Consider the following 16,127-nt stretch of genomic DNA (forward strand, 5'->3'; position numbering starts at 1 on the left):
AACAAATATTGCTCAATATCTCAAAAAGTAAGGACTGCAATGCTCTTTCTATCATTAATTTTTCAACCAACTCTCCTGAAATGTAACATAATCAAATGATTATCACATAATGTATTGCATGTATACCATATAGTGAAACATGATATTTGACAGCTTAGAAAACAATGAACACCTCTTTCTTTCAATCAAGTGACTGTCATAGCAGTTCTTTTGCCATTCCATCACTAGTATGTTTGCTTGATTCTTTCAGCAGTAAGAAGCACTCACAGGTTTCTAATTCCAATTATTCTACTAAAAATCTAGCACAGATGTTGCATACATCTTAACAAACGTGGTATCCTTGGATAAAGTGCTTAATAAGATGACTTGGCACACCGTAATGTGTTCATTGTAGTAAATGTGGTGTTTTATGATAAACTACATCATCACATCCCATAGTGTCCTCAGCCAATGCAGACAGTTTAGCAGGACCATCTTCAGTTTACACCAATAACATGGAAGGCTCCTGACAAAAAATTTTAATCCTGTTGGATAATAACAATATGCTTTTTCTAGTGACATTATGATGAAATGGGAAAAATTTTAACTAGCATGTGCATAACTACTTTCTTTAGAAATTGGTAATGTCACACAATGCCTTGGTGACCAGAGACTACCCCAGCAAGTCTCAAGACTTTCATGCCATTTGCTGCCACCCACAACTCCTACCTATGGCATTAGAATCCTGGAAACAAGGTGTAACCATTTTAGGTTTCATTAGGATCACCTGGGATTCCCCAGGTAGGTTCCCTTCAACTGAAGGAACAATTCAAACACAGACAGTGTTCTCATCCAACATGGCTGATGAAAGCTCTGGAATGCCTCTCCCAGACTTTACTACTCTCTCAGATTATGTCCTCACTATCACTACTCTGCTATAAAGTTTGTGGTCTCAGAAACCTATAATACATCATAGCATCACTTACAAATTCATTCTACCAGATGTCCAGAAGAAAAGCCAGAAGTTTCCAAAATATGCAAGTTCAGGATTGTTATGCAAAAATTAAATTGAACATGGAAAGTAAAGAAAAACAAGCAAACATCAGCATATTTTTAAACTTTGTTTTATTTTAACAAACAGTGTTATGTCACCTACATTGGTCAAACTTATTCTGTGTTATCATCATCAACAGTGAAATAAAAAGCAAGAGAGAATTCTGGAAATATTTTACCTAAATATCCATGTAAAACAAAGAAAGTCAGGTATCTCAAAAATTCATTTGTTGATGTGTGCAACCTTTAATGTACACACAGTGCTAAGCCTAGCCAGTTGTACATGTTTCTGTATTGTCTGTTTTAATAGGTTATTTTCTAAGAAGTCCATACAAAAACACATTAAAGTTAGACTGACCCTCCACAACAATAGCTGTAGTCATCTTTCTTGTGTAAAGGGGTTAACTCATATTTATTACCTCAAAACATCTGGTCAATACAGACGTGATTAACTACATACAGAAACTGCAAGGAAATTTAAAAACATTACACAAATGTACCTGAATACAAACATATTTCATGGTAATTTAGGAAGGGCAAAACCTGTGATAACTTCAAACAACTCAGTCAGTGCAACTTACTTTTCTCAATATTCTCATAGATTTGGGTAAATCGGTAAAATACCCAGCTCTAAGTTTAAGCACTGTATTATGCTAGTGCCACTTTTGTAAATGAGTATTTCCAAACAACAACAACTGTAACATTCACCACTATGGAAAAATTAAAATTAGCCATGTCAACAAACATACAAAACTAGAGTAGCATCACTGTATATACACCTAACATTTGTAACTTGTGTTGATATAAACATTTTCTAACCAGTTAAACCTAGTTTCTCAAAGGTTAAGTTCTTGAAAGCTTGAGGCAAATAAAAACTATTACATAAAAGTTTTGTTAAACCTGTGTCATTATTTACAAACACTTGTATGTCTGTCACATTAAAAACCAACAATAAACTTTTACAATAAATAAAATTTATTTACATCTCTAAAATGGATAATGTACACAAAAAGTTTAAGTAACATCTTATCACTACTCTTTGTAAAAATGTACTATAAAACAACAAAAACTGTTCGTACAAATTAAATATTTGTTAGTATCACAATAAAAATATATGCTAAAAGTAATAAACCAATGTCAAATTTTGTAAGAGAAAAGACACTACACTTGAGCAATTCTTTTAGCCACAAAATTTATAAAGTATTTTAAAATCACCAAAATACACTCTTTAATGTGCAATATCAGCACAAAAAAAATTGTTAATCATTACTAAGGCATTTATCCTATGATAATAATTTATAGACAGTTTCTTTTGCATTTTAACACTCAAGCAAGAATTTAAAATCTTATTCTAGGCAGAGTCCTTGACCATTATCTTCAAGGAACACATGTATAACATTATACAAAATTAAGAATTTTTAGTAAATTTATTTCATTGGACTTATCAACCAAACTGTTAATGTTCAGAAGATATTCCTCATGTTTGTTCTTCACCCACAGAGTTTTGAAGAACTCCTTCAAAGTCTAGTCCCTTGAATTTAATAGATGTTTGTATTATATCTTGAAGATGATTATCTTAGTCTGTATAAACTTCCAGCTTATTAAAACACAGAAAGCAAAAAATTAGTTTCTCTTGAAATTATTACTAATACAAAATATTTTATTAATTTTGTCACCTTAACAGTTTCTTAACTTGCCTTCTCACTGAACTCGGGTCTGCCAGAACGGTAGTATGTGTGATAAGCTTTAAGCAGGAATACTTTTTCCTATGTTATACATAGCTCTTTGGTAGTAATAAGTAATGAAGAGAAAGAAACCATTATTTGAGTTTTATTATAATGACTGCTCAATCAGAACTGAAGTAATATTAATTAGACCAAAAGTATTAAGAAAACCAAAACCTTACAATCACAAGCATTTTAAAAGTTTCCTTGGAACACTGTCACTTAGTGTTCATAATTATTAGCATAAATCTCAGGAATGTGGTCAGTCCTCAGATTTGTGTCTCAAGAATACAACCACTTCCTGTACTTTTGACAACCAATATTATTATGATCTAATTATTAAGCTGTATAAAATTTGAATTAATTTTCTAAAAGCAAATTCCTTGAAGTACATTTTAAGCAAGTCTTAAAATTTCAAAATTATAATGTCATTAAAATGTCTTCTTTCCCTTGCAAGTTTTAACAGTAAAGATTTTGCAGTAGAAATTGAATAAATACTTAATGAGGAAGTCTGCATTGAAGTTCAACACTTCAGTTTAAAGTTAAATATCAAACACTAATAACTAACGTAAAACAAGTGTTCAACTTTGATTTTTAAGTTTTATTTTACATGATATATAACTAATCACTAGAAGATAGGCTTAGCATTTCATTGACAAAACTTGCACATTTGGTATTTGTTTAAAAATATGAGCATACCAGTTGTTATACATAAATTTGCAGTCAATTACTGTTGAAGTCCTATTTTCTCTGTGCAAAAAGAATTTCTTGAAATAAAGCAACAACAACAATAATGTTTGTCTTCAAGTCTAAGAGATTTAAGGCAAGCAATCCCACAGTATTTGTTTCGTAGATTCATGTAAAGTGTCAGGAAACTTTATGTCAAAGATCACATTCAAGTCACCTCTTCTATTTGGCTCTTTGGGATATGGAAGACCTTGTCCAACAATGCGACGAACCATATTAGGTTTAATGATGTCTTTGATACGAAGGATCAGTTTTTCTCCACTTAGGGTAGGCACATCAATGCTAGTTCCACATAATGCCTAAAAAACCAAATTGAATAATACGAACTTTAGAACTTAAGTCTGATTTTTACAACAACAACACTTATTGTACAACAAATTAGAAACATCAGTAAAAAGATTCAAAATTTTTCAGTACATTTTTGTACAGGTGAAACTATACACCATTACCAGGTAGTTGCAAATACACAGGATGGTATCTTAAAGTTTTGTTTTAACAAAGCACAAGGATTGAGTACTGTAGAATACCAGGTGAGCTGACTGAATAATAAGTGATACAACAAAGACCAGTACCTTTACTAATTTTAGAATATACATTTGCATTTATGTTTTTGGAAAGGCTTGCATCAAGCCTCCAGACCAGAATGTATTTAAACACTATTTTATTGGTAAAATATGAGCATATAAAACAAACTTCTAACATTTTATAACCAGAAACAAATTAGACTACATACAAATATTTCAATGCTGGACAAAGAATTTATAGGTACAAATATCAAAACAAATTTGGTACAAAAAACACAAAATTGTCAGGATGGGAAGTCACTATCACCATCAATGTCAAACATACACACATTTTCCCAACATAAACAATTAACATATTTAAAAGAATTGGTTACATAGACATATCAATTCATTTTATGAGCCATAAGCAGCCATGCTACACCTGAACCAAAACCATTTCTATCTTAAACTACAAATATTTTCTGTGAATAAAATATATACACGTGCACATACACTTTCTGAAGTTGAATAAACTATTATTGAAGTATTAAGGTTACTGAAAAAAAAAGTCAAACATTTTCTTTTGTTAATTTCTACTTCCTTTCCAACATTCATGTTGAACTTAAACTTAATTTCTGAAACATTAATTTGTTACAGTCAATGGCCAAGAAAGTAAATTTCAATCTACCTCTTTCAAAGTGAGTTTAGCCACATATCTAATATCGCTGCCTTCTCGTTTAAAAGTAGAGTGAGGTTTATCCCTAATGACAAAGACTATATCGGCAGGTATGGTGCTAAAGCCTTGGTCTCCCTCTCGCTGGAAAGTAATCTTAGTGCCAGCTTTCCAACCAGGTTTAATGTTTATTGTCAGCACCTTTTCTTCTCGTCGTGTTGAACGACCATCGGGGTTTAGAACTCGACGACTGATCTTCATCTTTTTGGTGCAGCCCCTGAAGGCTTCTTCTAGTGAGAGGTAAAGATCATGTTCGACTGGTGGGTCTTGCTTGTTTGGCTTTGATCTATTCACATGTGGGCTCCCTGCAGTAAAACTCTGGGAGCGGAAAGGATTATTACGACCACTAACTCCAAAAGGTGAAGCAAACAGATCAGTTTCAATGTTCATATCATCATCCATGAAGAACAGGTTTGGCCCCCCTCCGTGCCCACCCATTGAGAAAAAACTTTCAAATGGGTTATCAGTTCCAAAGAATTGGGCAAAAGTGGCTCTAGGGTCTCCATGAAATGTGTAAGTAAACTGAGGCCCTGAGCCACCTCCACCTCCTCCACCAGTTCCTTTCAGTCCTTCTTCACCATACTGATCATATATTTCTTTCTTGTTTTTATCACTTAACACTTCATAAGCTTCCGCTATTTCCTTAAACCTTTCTTCTGCCTCGTGGCTTTTATTCTTATCAGGATGGAACTTTAGAGCTAACTTTCGATATGCTTTTTTAATTTCTTCATCTGAAGCATTTCTGCTTAAGCCAAGAATTTTGTAATAGTCCTTCCCCATGGTATTTAAGAACAGAACCTGACATGAGAAAAACAATAACTAAAATCTTCAAAAATCTTACAATACTCCTACTAGTAATACTGAGTAAACACAAAGTTGATTTTCATTTAAAGTATACAACAACCTTAAGAAGTGAAATAACGTATGAACAAGAAATTTCAGTTTTAAGTGTTGATATTTATTAAAATACTTCTATCTATACTACAGTAATTGATCATTTTTAAATGAGATGATGAAAGCTTTCTGAGACAAAATTGCCATTTCTAAAAACAAGAACTACTGAAATGGCTTCTCACCACCCTGTTAGAAGAACAAGTCCAAGGTTATGGTGGTTCCTACCATGCAAAACTATGTGTTTCTCTCTTCATCCTACCATTCTCACAACTGTATTAAAAAAAAAAAAAGAAAGGATGATGCACTGATACTGCTGTAAGCTATAATTTTAATATTTTAATTTAGATGTTTCCTAGAAGGAATTTGTCATTTTGATGACACCAAGAATATATTAAATTCACAGATATCTAAACATAAGAGTGTGCTATTTATAAAAACAAGTAACCAGTTGCTGATGAGTTGTGAGTAATGAATCCAAAGTTAGTAAACATTTTGTGAAGTATTCAATAATTTGACTGCAAACAAAAAGTAAATTTAGGGTCAGGAAAGTTACACACCTTAATTATTATGCCTATTCTGATTTTCTTTATTTGGCAAGTTACATATTTATCAAAGGCAATAAACTCATGCACAAGTCTTCTTGTTTTTTCAGAAAATATTTAGTTACCAAGTTTAGGCTGAAAAGTAGGGTTGAGGGATTAATGGTATTTACCAATTAATTAATTGATTAGTACAATGTTCTTCAAGTCAAAGGATGTACAAGAAAAAACAAAAAGGTAAATATGCTGTCAGACAGTTGCCCTCTCTCTGGTACATAGTTAAAAAAGAAAGAAATGGGGAAAAAATGTAGGCAGTGGATATTGGCAGACAGTTGCCTCTCCACTAACCAAAATTAGTGATAGAAAACCTTAGCAGTTTTTTCACAGCAGATATAGGGCAATGAATATCAAGCCTAAGACCCTTGAGACATGAAAATCCCAATCTACCCATCTGACAATGAGGGTGTCCAATGACAATTACGTTAATTGAATGAAAACTAATCCAAATCATGTTATTATCTGCAGAATTAAGAAAATTTGAAATTTTATAAAGGTACAAAGATAATTATGAGAGAAATCATTAAAATGATTTTGACAGAATACATAAAATGTTAAGATTTAAAGGGTGACTAACTGTTACAAAATTTAGGCAAGTATCAAGTACTGAAAAGTAAGGTGCATTGGAAAATAATTTTTCAATAAGTTCAGAGGTCTTGTAGCCATGACTAATATCCAACTGTCTACATTCAGTCTTATGATTCCCATAACCAAACAGATCTTTAATCATTCAAGTTCCTAATAATGAAAGACCTGCTCTTTAAACTTCTTTTTGTAGCTTAGTTTCTTTATATCTTTGTAGTAGTTCATCTCTGCACATTTACTAGTGGGTGATTTTCTTTAATATAAAAACAGGATTAAAGCTGTAAAACAAAAACCTTTAACATCAATCCTATTTTGTTTTCAGTGAGTTAATGGTTAATAGTGAATGTGTATGTAATAGTTAGTTTGTTTCAGTGAAGTATTTGATCCAATACCACACATTAATTTGACTGAATAGCTGTGAATCACAAGTAAGTTCATTCTTATGTTACCTAGTACTGGTACTAAAGTTTGCCTCAATGTCATTCATAAATTTAGGCTACATATCACAACAGTAGAAATGTCCTTTGTTACAAGGACTGGTCTTGGCCTTATTTTCACCAAGTAATTTGAAATGATTAAAGAACACTTTCAGAATATTTATAATTTAAAGACTTGTGTCAGTAACACTAATTATTACTGTGAAGACACAGAAATATATCATTCCAGTCATTATCAAAGAAAATGTGCAATAGCAAGCACAGTGCCTAAAGGTACAGTTCATAATGCTTGTTAAAATTCAAATCTGCTATTATTCTATGCAACATACTCAAGTGCAAGTTGAAACTTGTTCTTCATAGTTTTCCAGAAGTCCTATTGGAGTTAAGATCTGGACAATATATCCAATGAAATAAGTTACAATGATTCCCAAAATTAGGCAACCTTATAAATATACCGTGTAGATCATAGTTAAGTTTTTGTGTCATTTATTATAATTACAACTGAATAATAAATAGTCAATAAATTATGTACATTTGCCAGCGTAATCAAGGTGTTTGGTTTCGCTGGCTGCAAGAAGGATGTTACTGCTTTATGAATGGATTTGGATTATTTAGTGTGTTGGGTAAATGAACTGCAGATGAGTTTTACATACAATAAATGCAAGGTGGTACATGTGGAATATCTTAATTCAAGTTAAGTATAATTAGCAATATTATGAAAGAATGGAATCTTGGGGGAATGGTTGATCAGTCTCTAATGCTATTCAAAAAGTATGTTGTTGCTAATGATAGGGCAAATGAGATTTTAGGTAGTATCTACAGAAATACTTAATACAAGTCTAAAAAAATTATAATTTCAATGTATGGGTCACTGGTTAGGCTATATTTGGAGTATTGTGTTCAATCTTGGGATCCTTTCTTTAGTAAGGACATTGAATTATTGGAAAAGGTTCAGAGGGAGGTTACTAGAATCATATCTTGGAGATAAAGGTTGTAACACAGGGACTAGTTAAGATCTCCAAAATTATTTTCTCTAGAAAACAAAGATTTATAAGGAATCTGATTGAAATGTTTAAAGTTATTAAAGGAATTGATAATATCAATGCATCTTTTCTTAACATAATGTTAAAGAAAAACATTGGAGCTATTGGCTGGCTCATCTAGGTCTGTAAATTAAATTACAATAATTTTAAAAGGTAAATAAAATATCTTAAAGCTGGCTTTTATCATTCATTTACTTATCACGCTCTTCCTTAAACTCACTCAAATTTACTGCCTCTACAACATCCAAAGACAAACAACCCATTCTAAGGACCAATCCACTTGTAGAAAAACAAAACTATCTTAGCTGAAGATAATTCCTACCCTGCCAAAATTTATATTTGTGTCCACTGGTCCTATTGTTCATATTGTTAAATATTAAAAAAGATGATGCATCAAAACTATTAATTCTCTAAACAATCTTAAACATCCCAATCAGAACCCCAGTAACTGTTTTTTCAAGAGAAAACAATTTGAGAGGTTTCAGCCTCTGTCTCACATAATGACCGTTCCATCCCAGGAAGTAACCCTTCTCTGAGCTCTTTCCAACAATTCAATGTATAGAGTCCAACACTGAACATGATACTCCAATGTAGCCTAACCACTAACCTATACATTGAAATTATAACTTCTTTGGACTGCTAATCAATATTTCTGTAAATACACTCTAAAAATCCTATCTGACCTACCACTAGCAACATCACACTACTTGGATGGCTTTAGACTGATCAACCATTACACCAAGATCCCTTTTTTTCCTAATACTGCCAATATTATTCTCATCCAAATTATACTTATAATTCAAATTATGCTAATCTATGTGTGATATATTGCATTTATTATAATTAAAATTCATCTACCATTTACTTGCTCAAATCACTAAATAATCTAAATCCTTTTGTAAAGCAGCATAATCCTCTCCACAGCTAGCAACACTCAAGACCTTAATATTATCTATAAATTTAAGTAACTTATTGATCATTCCTTCATCTATGTCATTGACACAAATCAACAAGAACAGCAGTCCTAAGACTGAGCCCCAAGGTACTCCCCCCGAGATATTAAACCAGTTTGACTGAACTACATTTGTAACAACCTTCTGCTTTCATCCATCCAGCTACTCTTTTTATCTTATTAATCAACTTATCCCTCAAACCTATACAGAGAAGTTTTTAGAAAACCTTTATGTAGCACCTTATCAAGTTCTTCATGAAGATCCAGATACACCAAATCTACATCCTTGCCCTCACATACATGAGCAATAACCTTCACAAATAATATAAAGAGGTTTGCAAGCCAATATTTTCTCTTGTTGAAGCCATGCTGACTGTCAAATAAAATTCTAAAAACTTTGTTAAATGACTTTAAAAAGCATCTTTTAACAAAGTTTCTGAAACTTTTTCCACAACTGATGCAAGACTAATGGGTTTATAATTAATGAAATAATTTTTACCACCTCCCATGCAAAGAGAAGTAACAGTAACTAACTTCCAATCTTCTGGTACCTGCTCAATATTTCAAACATGAGAAAACAGAAAAAAATAATAGTACGTAACTCGCATATTCAATCTTTAAACAATATCATTTTCAGCAGTTACTTACAAGTTACAGTGAAACACTGTTCCTGTTGCTGTACCGGTAATATTAACTTTAAAGTGATATTACACTGCTAAAGCTACTCAAACTAGTACCGAGATAATGTAATACACAGACAAGCACGTGAACAAGTCAATCACTTGTCATCTATACTTCATTCAGCATTAAATAAATATCATTAAACTGGTTCAAACGTAAAGTGTTAACAATGATATAAAGTAACTTACATAACGCTGTAAGTTATAGCAGCTTGACAAAAACACGGTCTATCCCAACTAGTGACACAGACACCACTACGTCAACGAAGCTTTTATTTCCCGTTTTCTTTATTTGCGTCATAACGTATTCTATATAATAAAAACATTTTGAAAATTTGTACGAGAGGTTAATAAGTGTTATCGCCTTTACCTAACAGTAACCACACTGATACCCTTCATACATAAACAAACGTATGAAGCACAGCTTAAAAATATCACTACTCTCACACACAACCCACCACGTTAACCAATAAATGAGCAGATAGAAAACGGTGTAGTCTGTAATATATATTGCCTTACGTCCTTGTTTATAACCCTATAAAGGGACCATTATAAAAATTGCAAATAAATAAATTTTTATTGTATTATTTAACAGCACGAAATATGAAAGTTATGATGTATAATAGGGCTTATTAGTTAAAGATTCCAATAATGATTATTTTGTGAAATATGTAGTAAAGCTGGCAAGCTGAAATCCTTTATTTGTTTAACTTTTCTATCTCAAAGAAAATAAAATTACACAGTTGAGCGTGAAAGTTTAGAAAAAAATTAAATTATATAAATTGAGAATAAAAGTTCGGTAGCTGTCCGCTTATTGTTTAATCAAGGCTTCATTTGAAGAATTAGAAATCTCTTCTTTATCTGTAAAATACTCTCATTTACGGCTTTACCTACTAGCTAGACACTGTTGATTGTGATGCACAGTTTTTTCTTTAAGATTCATGAGTGTGAGCCTGAATGTGGTAAAGAGATCATTACCTGTAACTTTGGGACGGCATAGTCCAGTGACGTGAGCAGATGTAGCTGTTGAACGATTTTATTTATGATGGAATCAGTAAAGTAGTTTAGAAAGCAGTTGAGTTTTAAAACAGATTTCAGTCTCAGTAACTCTCGCAATAAATGTTCCAGAGGACTGGTAAACGTGCGCATGAAATTAAGACAATTCACAAGATTTCCTCAAAATGAAGTGGAACGAAACTGCTAAATTGGGTGTATAGTGTGGTTTAGGATAGTTTATGAAAACAACCAACATCAAAATGTCCTTGTTTGTTGAGATGACCAGAATAGTGTAGGGAAATCTGTTCAAGCTAGTGTATTGATGTATACACAGCAGTTACTACTATTGAAGACTATTCCAAAAAGGGTAATTGATGTCATAGTGGGAAAATGAAAGAGCTACAGCAATGGGCTGGTCAGAGACGTGAGCTCTCTGTCAAACCAAATTAAATCTATACTGAGTAGCCCCCAAAGACTGGTAAGAATGACTCTGAGATAAACACCAACAGTTTTAAAAAGAGACATATGACTCCAGAAATGTATGCAGGAAACTAGAAAGAGCTATCCAACAAATCTATCTGAAAAAGTGCCTGTATGTGGAGAAACTCAAAAACTTTCTGACATCTTTTTTTAAAGGTACACAATGTAGTGTGTGAGTATTTATTAAGAGCTGTTTCTGTGTTCACCTTTTATGTCTACATTTTTTGACCAAACTTGGCATGCTCCCTTAGAGTCTTCAGATGAGTGTCCTAGGAGAGGTCAACTATCAGATTTGACTCTTTGAAAGTTTCTGTCAATCTGTATGTCTGTCTGCCTTTTATGTCTGTAGATTTTGATCAATCTCAATCAAATTGTACTTGTACCTTTAGGATCCTAAGGAAGTAACATTGACGATCACTGAATCCCTGGGGAATCCTATTCTGTTGATCTCTATTAAACTTTAAAAGCACCCTTAAGGAGGGTTTGCTTGTATTTTAGTGCCTTTGGTTGTTTCTGTATAGTTTTCGTTTACATGTGATGTATTTGTTGACTGTGTATTACGCAGTGGTCGACCCTACTATTAATAACGGGGCCCAGCAAGGCCAGATGGTTAGGGCGCTCGACTTGCAATTCGAGAGTTGCGGGTTTGAATCCCCGTCACACCAAACATGCTCGCCATTTCATCCATGGGGGCGTTATAATGTGACAGTCAATCTCACTATTCGTTGGTAAAAGAGTAGACCAAGAGTTAGAGGTGGGTGGTGATGACTAGCTGCCTTTCTTCTAGTCTTACACTGCTAAATTAGGGACGGCTATCCCAGATAGCCCTCGTGTAGCTTTACGCGAAATTCCAAAAAAATAAAAAATAAACTGTTAATAACATGATCTATCTTTCTGATACTTCCGAGGAAACTAGTTCACTAAATTGAGAATACCACGATATTTCACACAGTTTGATCAGCTTAGAATATTTTGGTCACTCCTAAAATCCCCAAACAAGTTAACAACGCAAAACACTTATTTTTTGTAAGGATAGTAAAAAAACAACAACAACACTCTCAAGACAAATAAGATATGTCAACTGAGAACCATTCTAACTCTTGGCTTTAGGCCTAACGTAAATGTGTATTTAGATGAATTACAGTTTATACAGAAATTTACACTTTCTGTAGAAATTATGTATTATATGTATTATATAGGACCTGGCATGGCCTAGCGCGTTAAGGCGTGCGCTTCGTAATCTGACGGTCGCGGGTTCGCGCCCGAGTCGCGCCAAAACATGCTCGCCCTCCCAGCCGAGGGGGCGTTATAATGTGACGGTCAATCCCACTATTCGTTAGTAAAAGAGTAGCCCAAGAGTTGGCGGTGGGTGGTGATGACTAGCTGCCTTCCCTCTAGTCTTACACTGCCAAATTAGGGACGGCTAGCACAGATAGCCCTCGAGTTACTTTGTGCGAAATTCCAAAACAAACAATGTATTATATTTTGTTGAAATAATGTGTCACTGTTTCAAAATGTCCAGTATGTTATCTTGGTTGATTAATGCCTTGAAAACAAATTCTTTATACTTCCTATAAATTTCTTTGATAGATTGTTTAGGCAGAGTGTTCATGAAGAAACTTTGTAGAATGGACGGCAACAGTCCTCTACACGTATGTCTCCACAACAGCCAATTGCCGTCCATTCTACAAAGTTTCATACCGTAAACTTGTTTTTCTTAATGCAAAGCTACACAAGAGATTATTTGTTTTCTTGTCTACCGTGGAGAATCGAGCTCCTTATTTTAGTCTTGTAAAGCAGTAAACTATTTTCTCATTATTTTAGGTCAGCGCCATTTTTACTTTTTTATTGTGAAAGTTATATACTTTAGTAATACAGGTTGACTAAGCTATTCTTCTTTGACACATTAAATACGTTTGTAGTGTTTTTGTTTATAGTAAACACCTAAAGAGTTTCATGTAAATTTGATACTATTTGTCTTAGTTCTAAACATTCACGAAACAAATTAATAAACATAGATACAAATATAATTTATTTTAACTAATCGATCTACGGTTAAAATAAAATTTCACGATAAAATTGTGAAGAAGAATTAGCATGTTGATCAGTTACTTTATGAATAATAATTCTGTGTACTCGCAGTTTAGATTTTTTTTAAAGAATCAACTGTGTGCTCTGCAGTTGTAATACAATATACATTCACGAAGTAAATCTTGCATTTTTTGCTTTATTTTGTCTTTGAAATTCAAATAATTTACCATGTCTTGCCTGTAGTTTGAGAAGACCATAAAAACGTCTTTGCTTACGATATTTGAAATTACTACATTACTGTGACTACTAAGTAAAGGCAATTAATTCATGATGTCCATTGGTACTATCGTTTCAACGATAGAGTACAATATCTTTTTAGTATTATCTTCTTTCCGTATTGAGAAAACGTAAAGTTCAAACTCAGTATCCCTTGAACAGTCCTTCAAATAAAATTTAAAGGAAGACTTATTATATAAAGTTATTTATAGTCCTTAAAATACAGTGAGAATAATTCAATAATATTATTTATTCTACTTATAAATTTTGATTTTTGATTTTGGAGGCAGCTGTATAAATAATAATTTTGAAGTCTAATGAAAGTATAAATAGAGTCAATACAGTTAACACATTATTGACTCCTAGTCAGTTAGAATATCTGAAAATCACATGGAGTGGTAAAGTTTTCAGATTTGCCAGGTAATCTGCTGCTAACATATTTGTGCAATTTTTCAGCTGTCTGTGGAATTGCGATTTTAATCAGATATAAATTAATCACTTTTTTGTTTGACATTTTAAGGCAGATTTAGGTCGAAAAATATTTCTACTATAGGGACGGCATCTCAAAGGTGACATTTTATTTACTGAACATTTCAGAACTTCATCTACAATAGGGTTATATTTTTATATAAGGGGTGCATACCAGCTGTACCCTTTCTTTTAGCGCACCATTGTTCGTATGCTCCTTTTAATCAATAAGAAGCTATTTGCCTGTGAAAATGACTAAAATTCTATTAAGACTCTTTTAAAATGGTTTCTATAGTATAACTTAAACCACCAGATGGCGAAATTAAAAATGAGCGCTCATTAGTTGTTCTTGAATGTTTTGTAGAGACTTTGCAAACTCCGTTTTAAGTACAATAAATTATGTTTTTCTCGCAGTTTATATAAAGTGAGCTGGCTATACATTTTGAACAAATCTTATGAATATTTATTGTTAATTTTTATGGCAATGCTAGAATATATTATTACTGATACTGGTGGATTAAAAGAATGAGAACCAGCCTTAAATTTAAAGTTACACTTTATGTTTGAACATTTATCAAAGTCATACGCTTAAGATGTTACTGCTATAAGTTGTAATAATAAAGTAATGAATCTTACGGTGAGTTGAAACTTCATGTTAATTCTGTATTTTTTGTTTTGAGTGTTTTTTGTTATGGAGATACTATTGACAAGTTTTTGTGACTTTCAAGGTTTTAAATTTCAACAGATTCTTTGTTTTAGTCTAAAGTATTCAAAGTTTAGATGTTATTCAGCATGTGACATGTATTTATTGATATTTTGTTTGGAATAAAGTGAATTTTTAAAAAATATGTATTGTTTATAATACTACTAGTACTAACACAACAGAATGATGTTGCTTAGAGAGGTAGTATAATAATTAGTATTTTAGTCATTACAATGCAATGAGAGCATATCCTGTTTCAGATGTGTTTTTCTTTTCGTGGTTTAATTTATTGCAGAATGCCCATTTTGGAATTTCTCAATGGTAACTAATTAAAGATGAGCTCAACAGATGACAGTGACAGTATGGATGTAGAGGTAGTTGAAACTGAAGATGATGATGAAACAGAAATATCAGAGGAAGATGCTAATTATCAGCACTTGAGTGAAAATGATGTGGGTAACTTTTTAAGCAGTTTAATAATTGATAACATAGTAGTGTCTGTCATAAAGATTACAAAATCTGATTAGAAAAGGATTGCTAATTTCAAAATTTATTATGCTTTTGATTTTTAACAGTTGTTAATTTATGTGTAAAACTGTAAGTTGCTTTTACGTCCAAATTCAAAACAGTTGAACGTTTTTTCTCTGTGGAAATGTATTTGCTTTAAATGTGGCTAAACCAAAGTGACTTTTAATCAGGATAAATTTATTTATGTTTGGTTAGTGGCAAATTTGTAATACTTAAAATTAGCAGTTACTAAAGAAATAATTGGAAAATATATTTATAAACAAGAAACATAATGATGAGTTAGTTTTTAAAAATTCATTTAATAAAAACTTTGATCATTTAAAAGAGGAAGATGAAGTCCAATTAAATATTTGTGAAATAATTTAATATTTATTCCTTCATAGCTAACTAATGTAGCAAGACATCTTCAAGCTTTACCAGTGGTGCTGGCTGGTAGTGATACCACAGTAGAACAACGTAACAGAGATGTATCAACACCAAGTGAATCTGTTATTACCAGTGTAATAAATCCAGATGGCTGTAAATCAGAATCAAAAAATGGCATTCAAAAACTTTCTCCCAAACATAAAGAGAATAACCTGGATGAGTCTGAGGAAGATGGGCAGGTATTAATGTAGATAAAATTATCTGGAGTTGTAATTTATGTATTTCATTTTACCATACATAATTTCTACAAAAACTTTTATTAAGTTCATAAGGTGAACAGGATATGGTCTTTC

General features: G+C 32.4%; 2 protein-coding genes across 5 annotated transcripts in view; one reads left to right on the forward strand and one right to left on the reverse strand.

Annotated features, from left to right (window-relative positions):
• Positions 1-1,087: 1,087 nt before the first annotated feature.
• On the reverse strand, positions 1,088-10,438 carry LOC143257035 (dnaJ homolog subfamily B member 4-like). 3 transcript variants are annotated; one of them, XM_076515126.1, is made up of 4 exons: positions 10,116-10,404; positions 5,816-5,903; positions 4,695-5,537; positions 1,088-3,802 (listed from the first exon to the last, which is right to left on the reverse strand). In XM_076515126.1, exons 3-4 carry the CDS (start codon positions 5,517-5,519, stop codon positions 3,575-3,577), a joined length of 1,053 nt encoding a protein of 350 aa, XP_076371241.1. In that variant the 5' UTR covers positions 5,520-5,537; positions 5,816-5,903; positions 10,116-10,404; the 3' UTR covers positions 1,088-3,574. The 3 variants fall into 3 exon arrangements, with proteins under 3 accessions (XP_076371241.1, XP_076371240.1, XP_076371242.1); XM_076515125.1 differs by lacking the exon at positions 5,816-5,903 and having other exon boundaries at positions 10,116-10,438; XM_076515127.1 differs by lacking the exon at positions 5,816-5,903 and having other exon boundaries at positions 9,895-10,404.
• Positions 10,439-14,485: 4,047 nt separating this feature from the next.
• Positions 14,486-16,127, forward strand: part of mus302 (mutagen-sensitive 302) — a 33,432-nt gene continuing 31,790 nt past the window's right edge. The window contains exons 1-3 of one of the 2 annotated variants that reach the window (XM_076515128.1): positions 14,486-14,814; positions 15,176-15,332; positions 15,792-16,013. In XM_076515128.1, the coding sequence (XP_076371243.1) occupies positions 15,216-15,332; positions 15,792-16,013 (339 nt within the window). In that variant the 5' untranslated portion in view covers positions 14,486-14,814; positions 15,176-15,215. The remainder of the gene's footprint in view (positions 14,815-15,175; positions 15,333-15,791; positions 16,014-16,127) is intronic. The other variant, XM_076515129.1, reaches the window with a different exon arrangement.

Source organism: Tachypleus tridentatus, chromosome 7 (assembly GCF_004210375.1).
Source record: "Tachypleus tridentatus isolate NWPU-2018 chromosome 7, ASM421037v1, whole genome shotgun sequence".
NCBI lineage: Eukaryota > Metazoa > Arthropoda > Merostomata > Xiphosura > Limulidae > Tachypleus > Tachypleus tridentatus.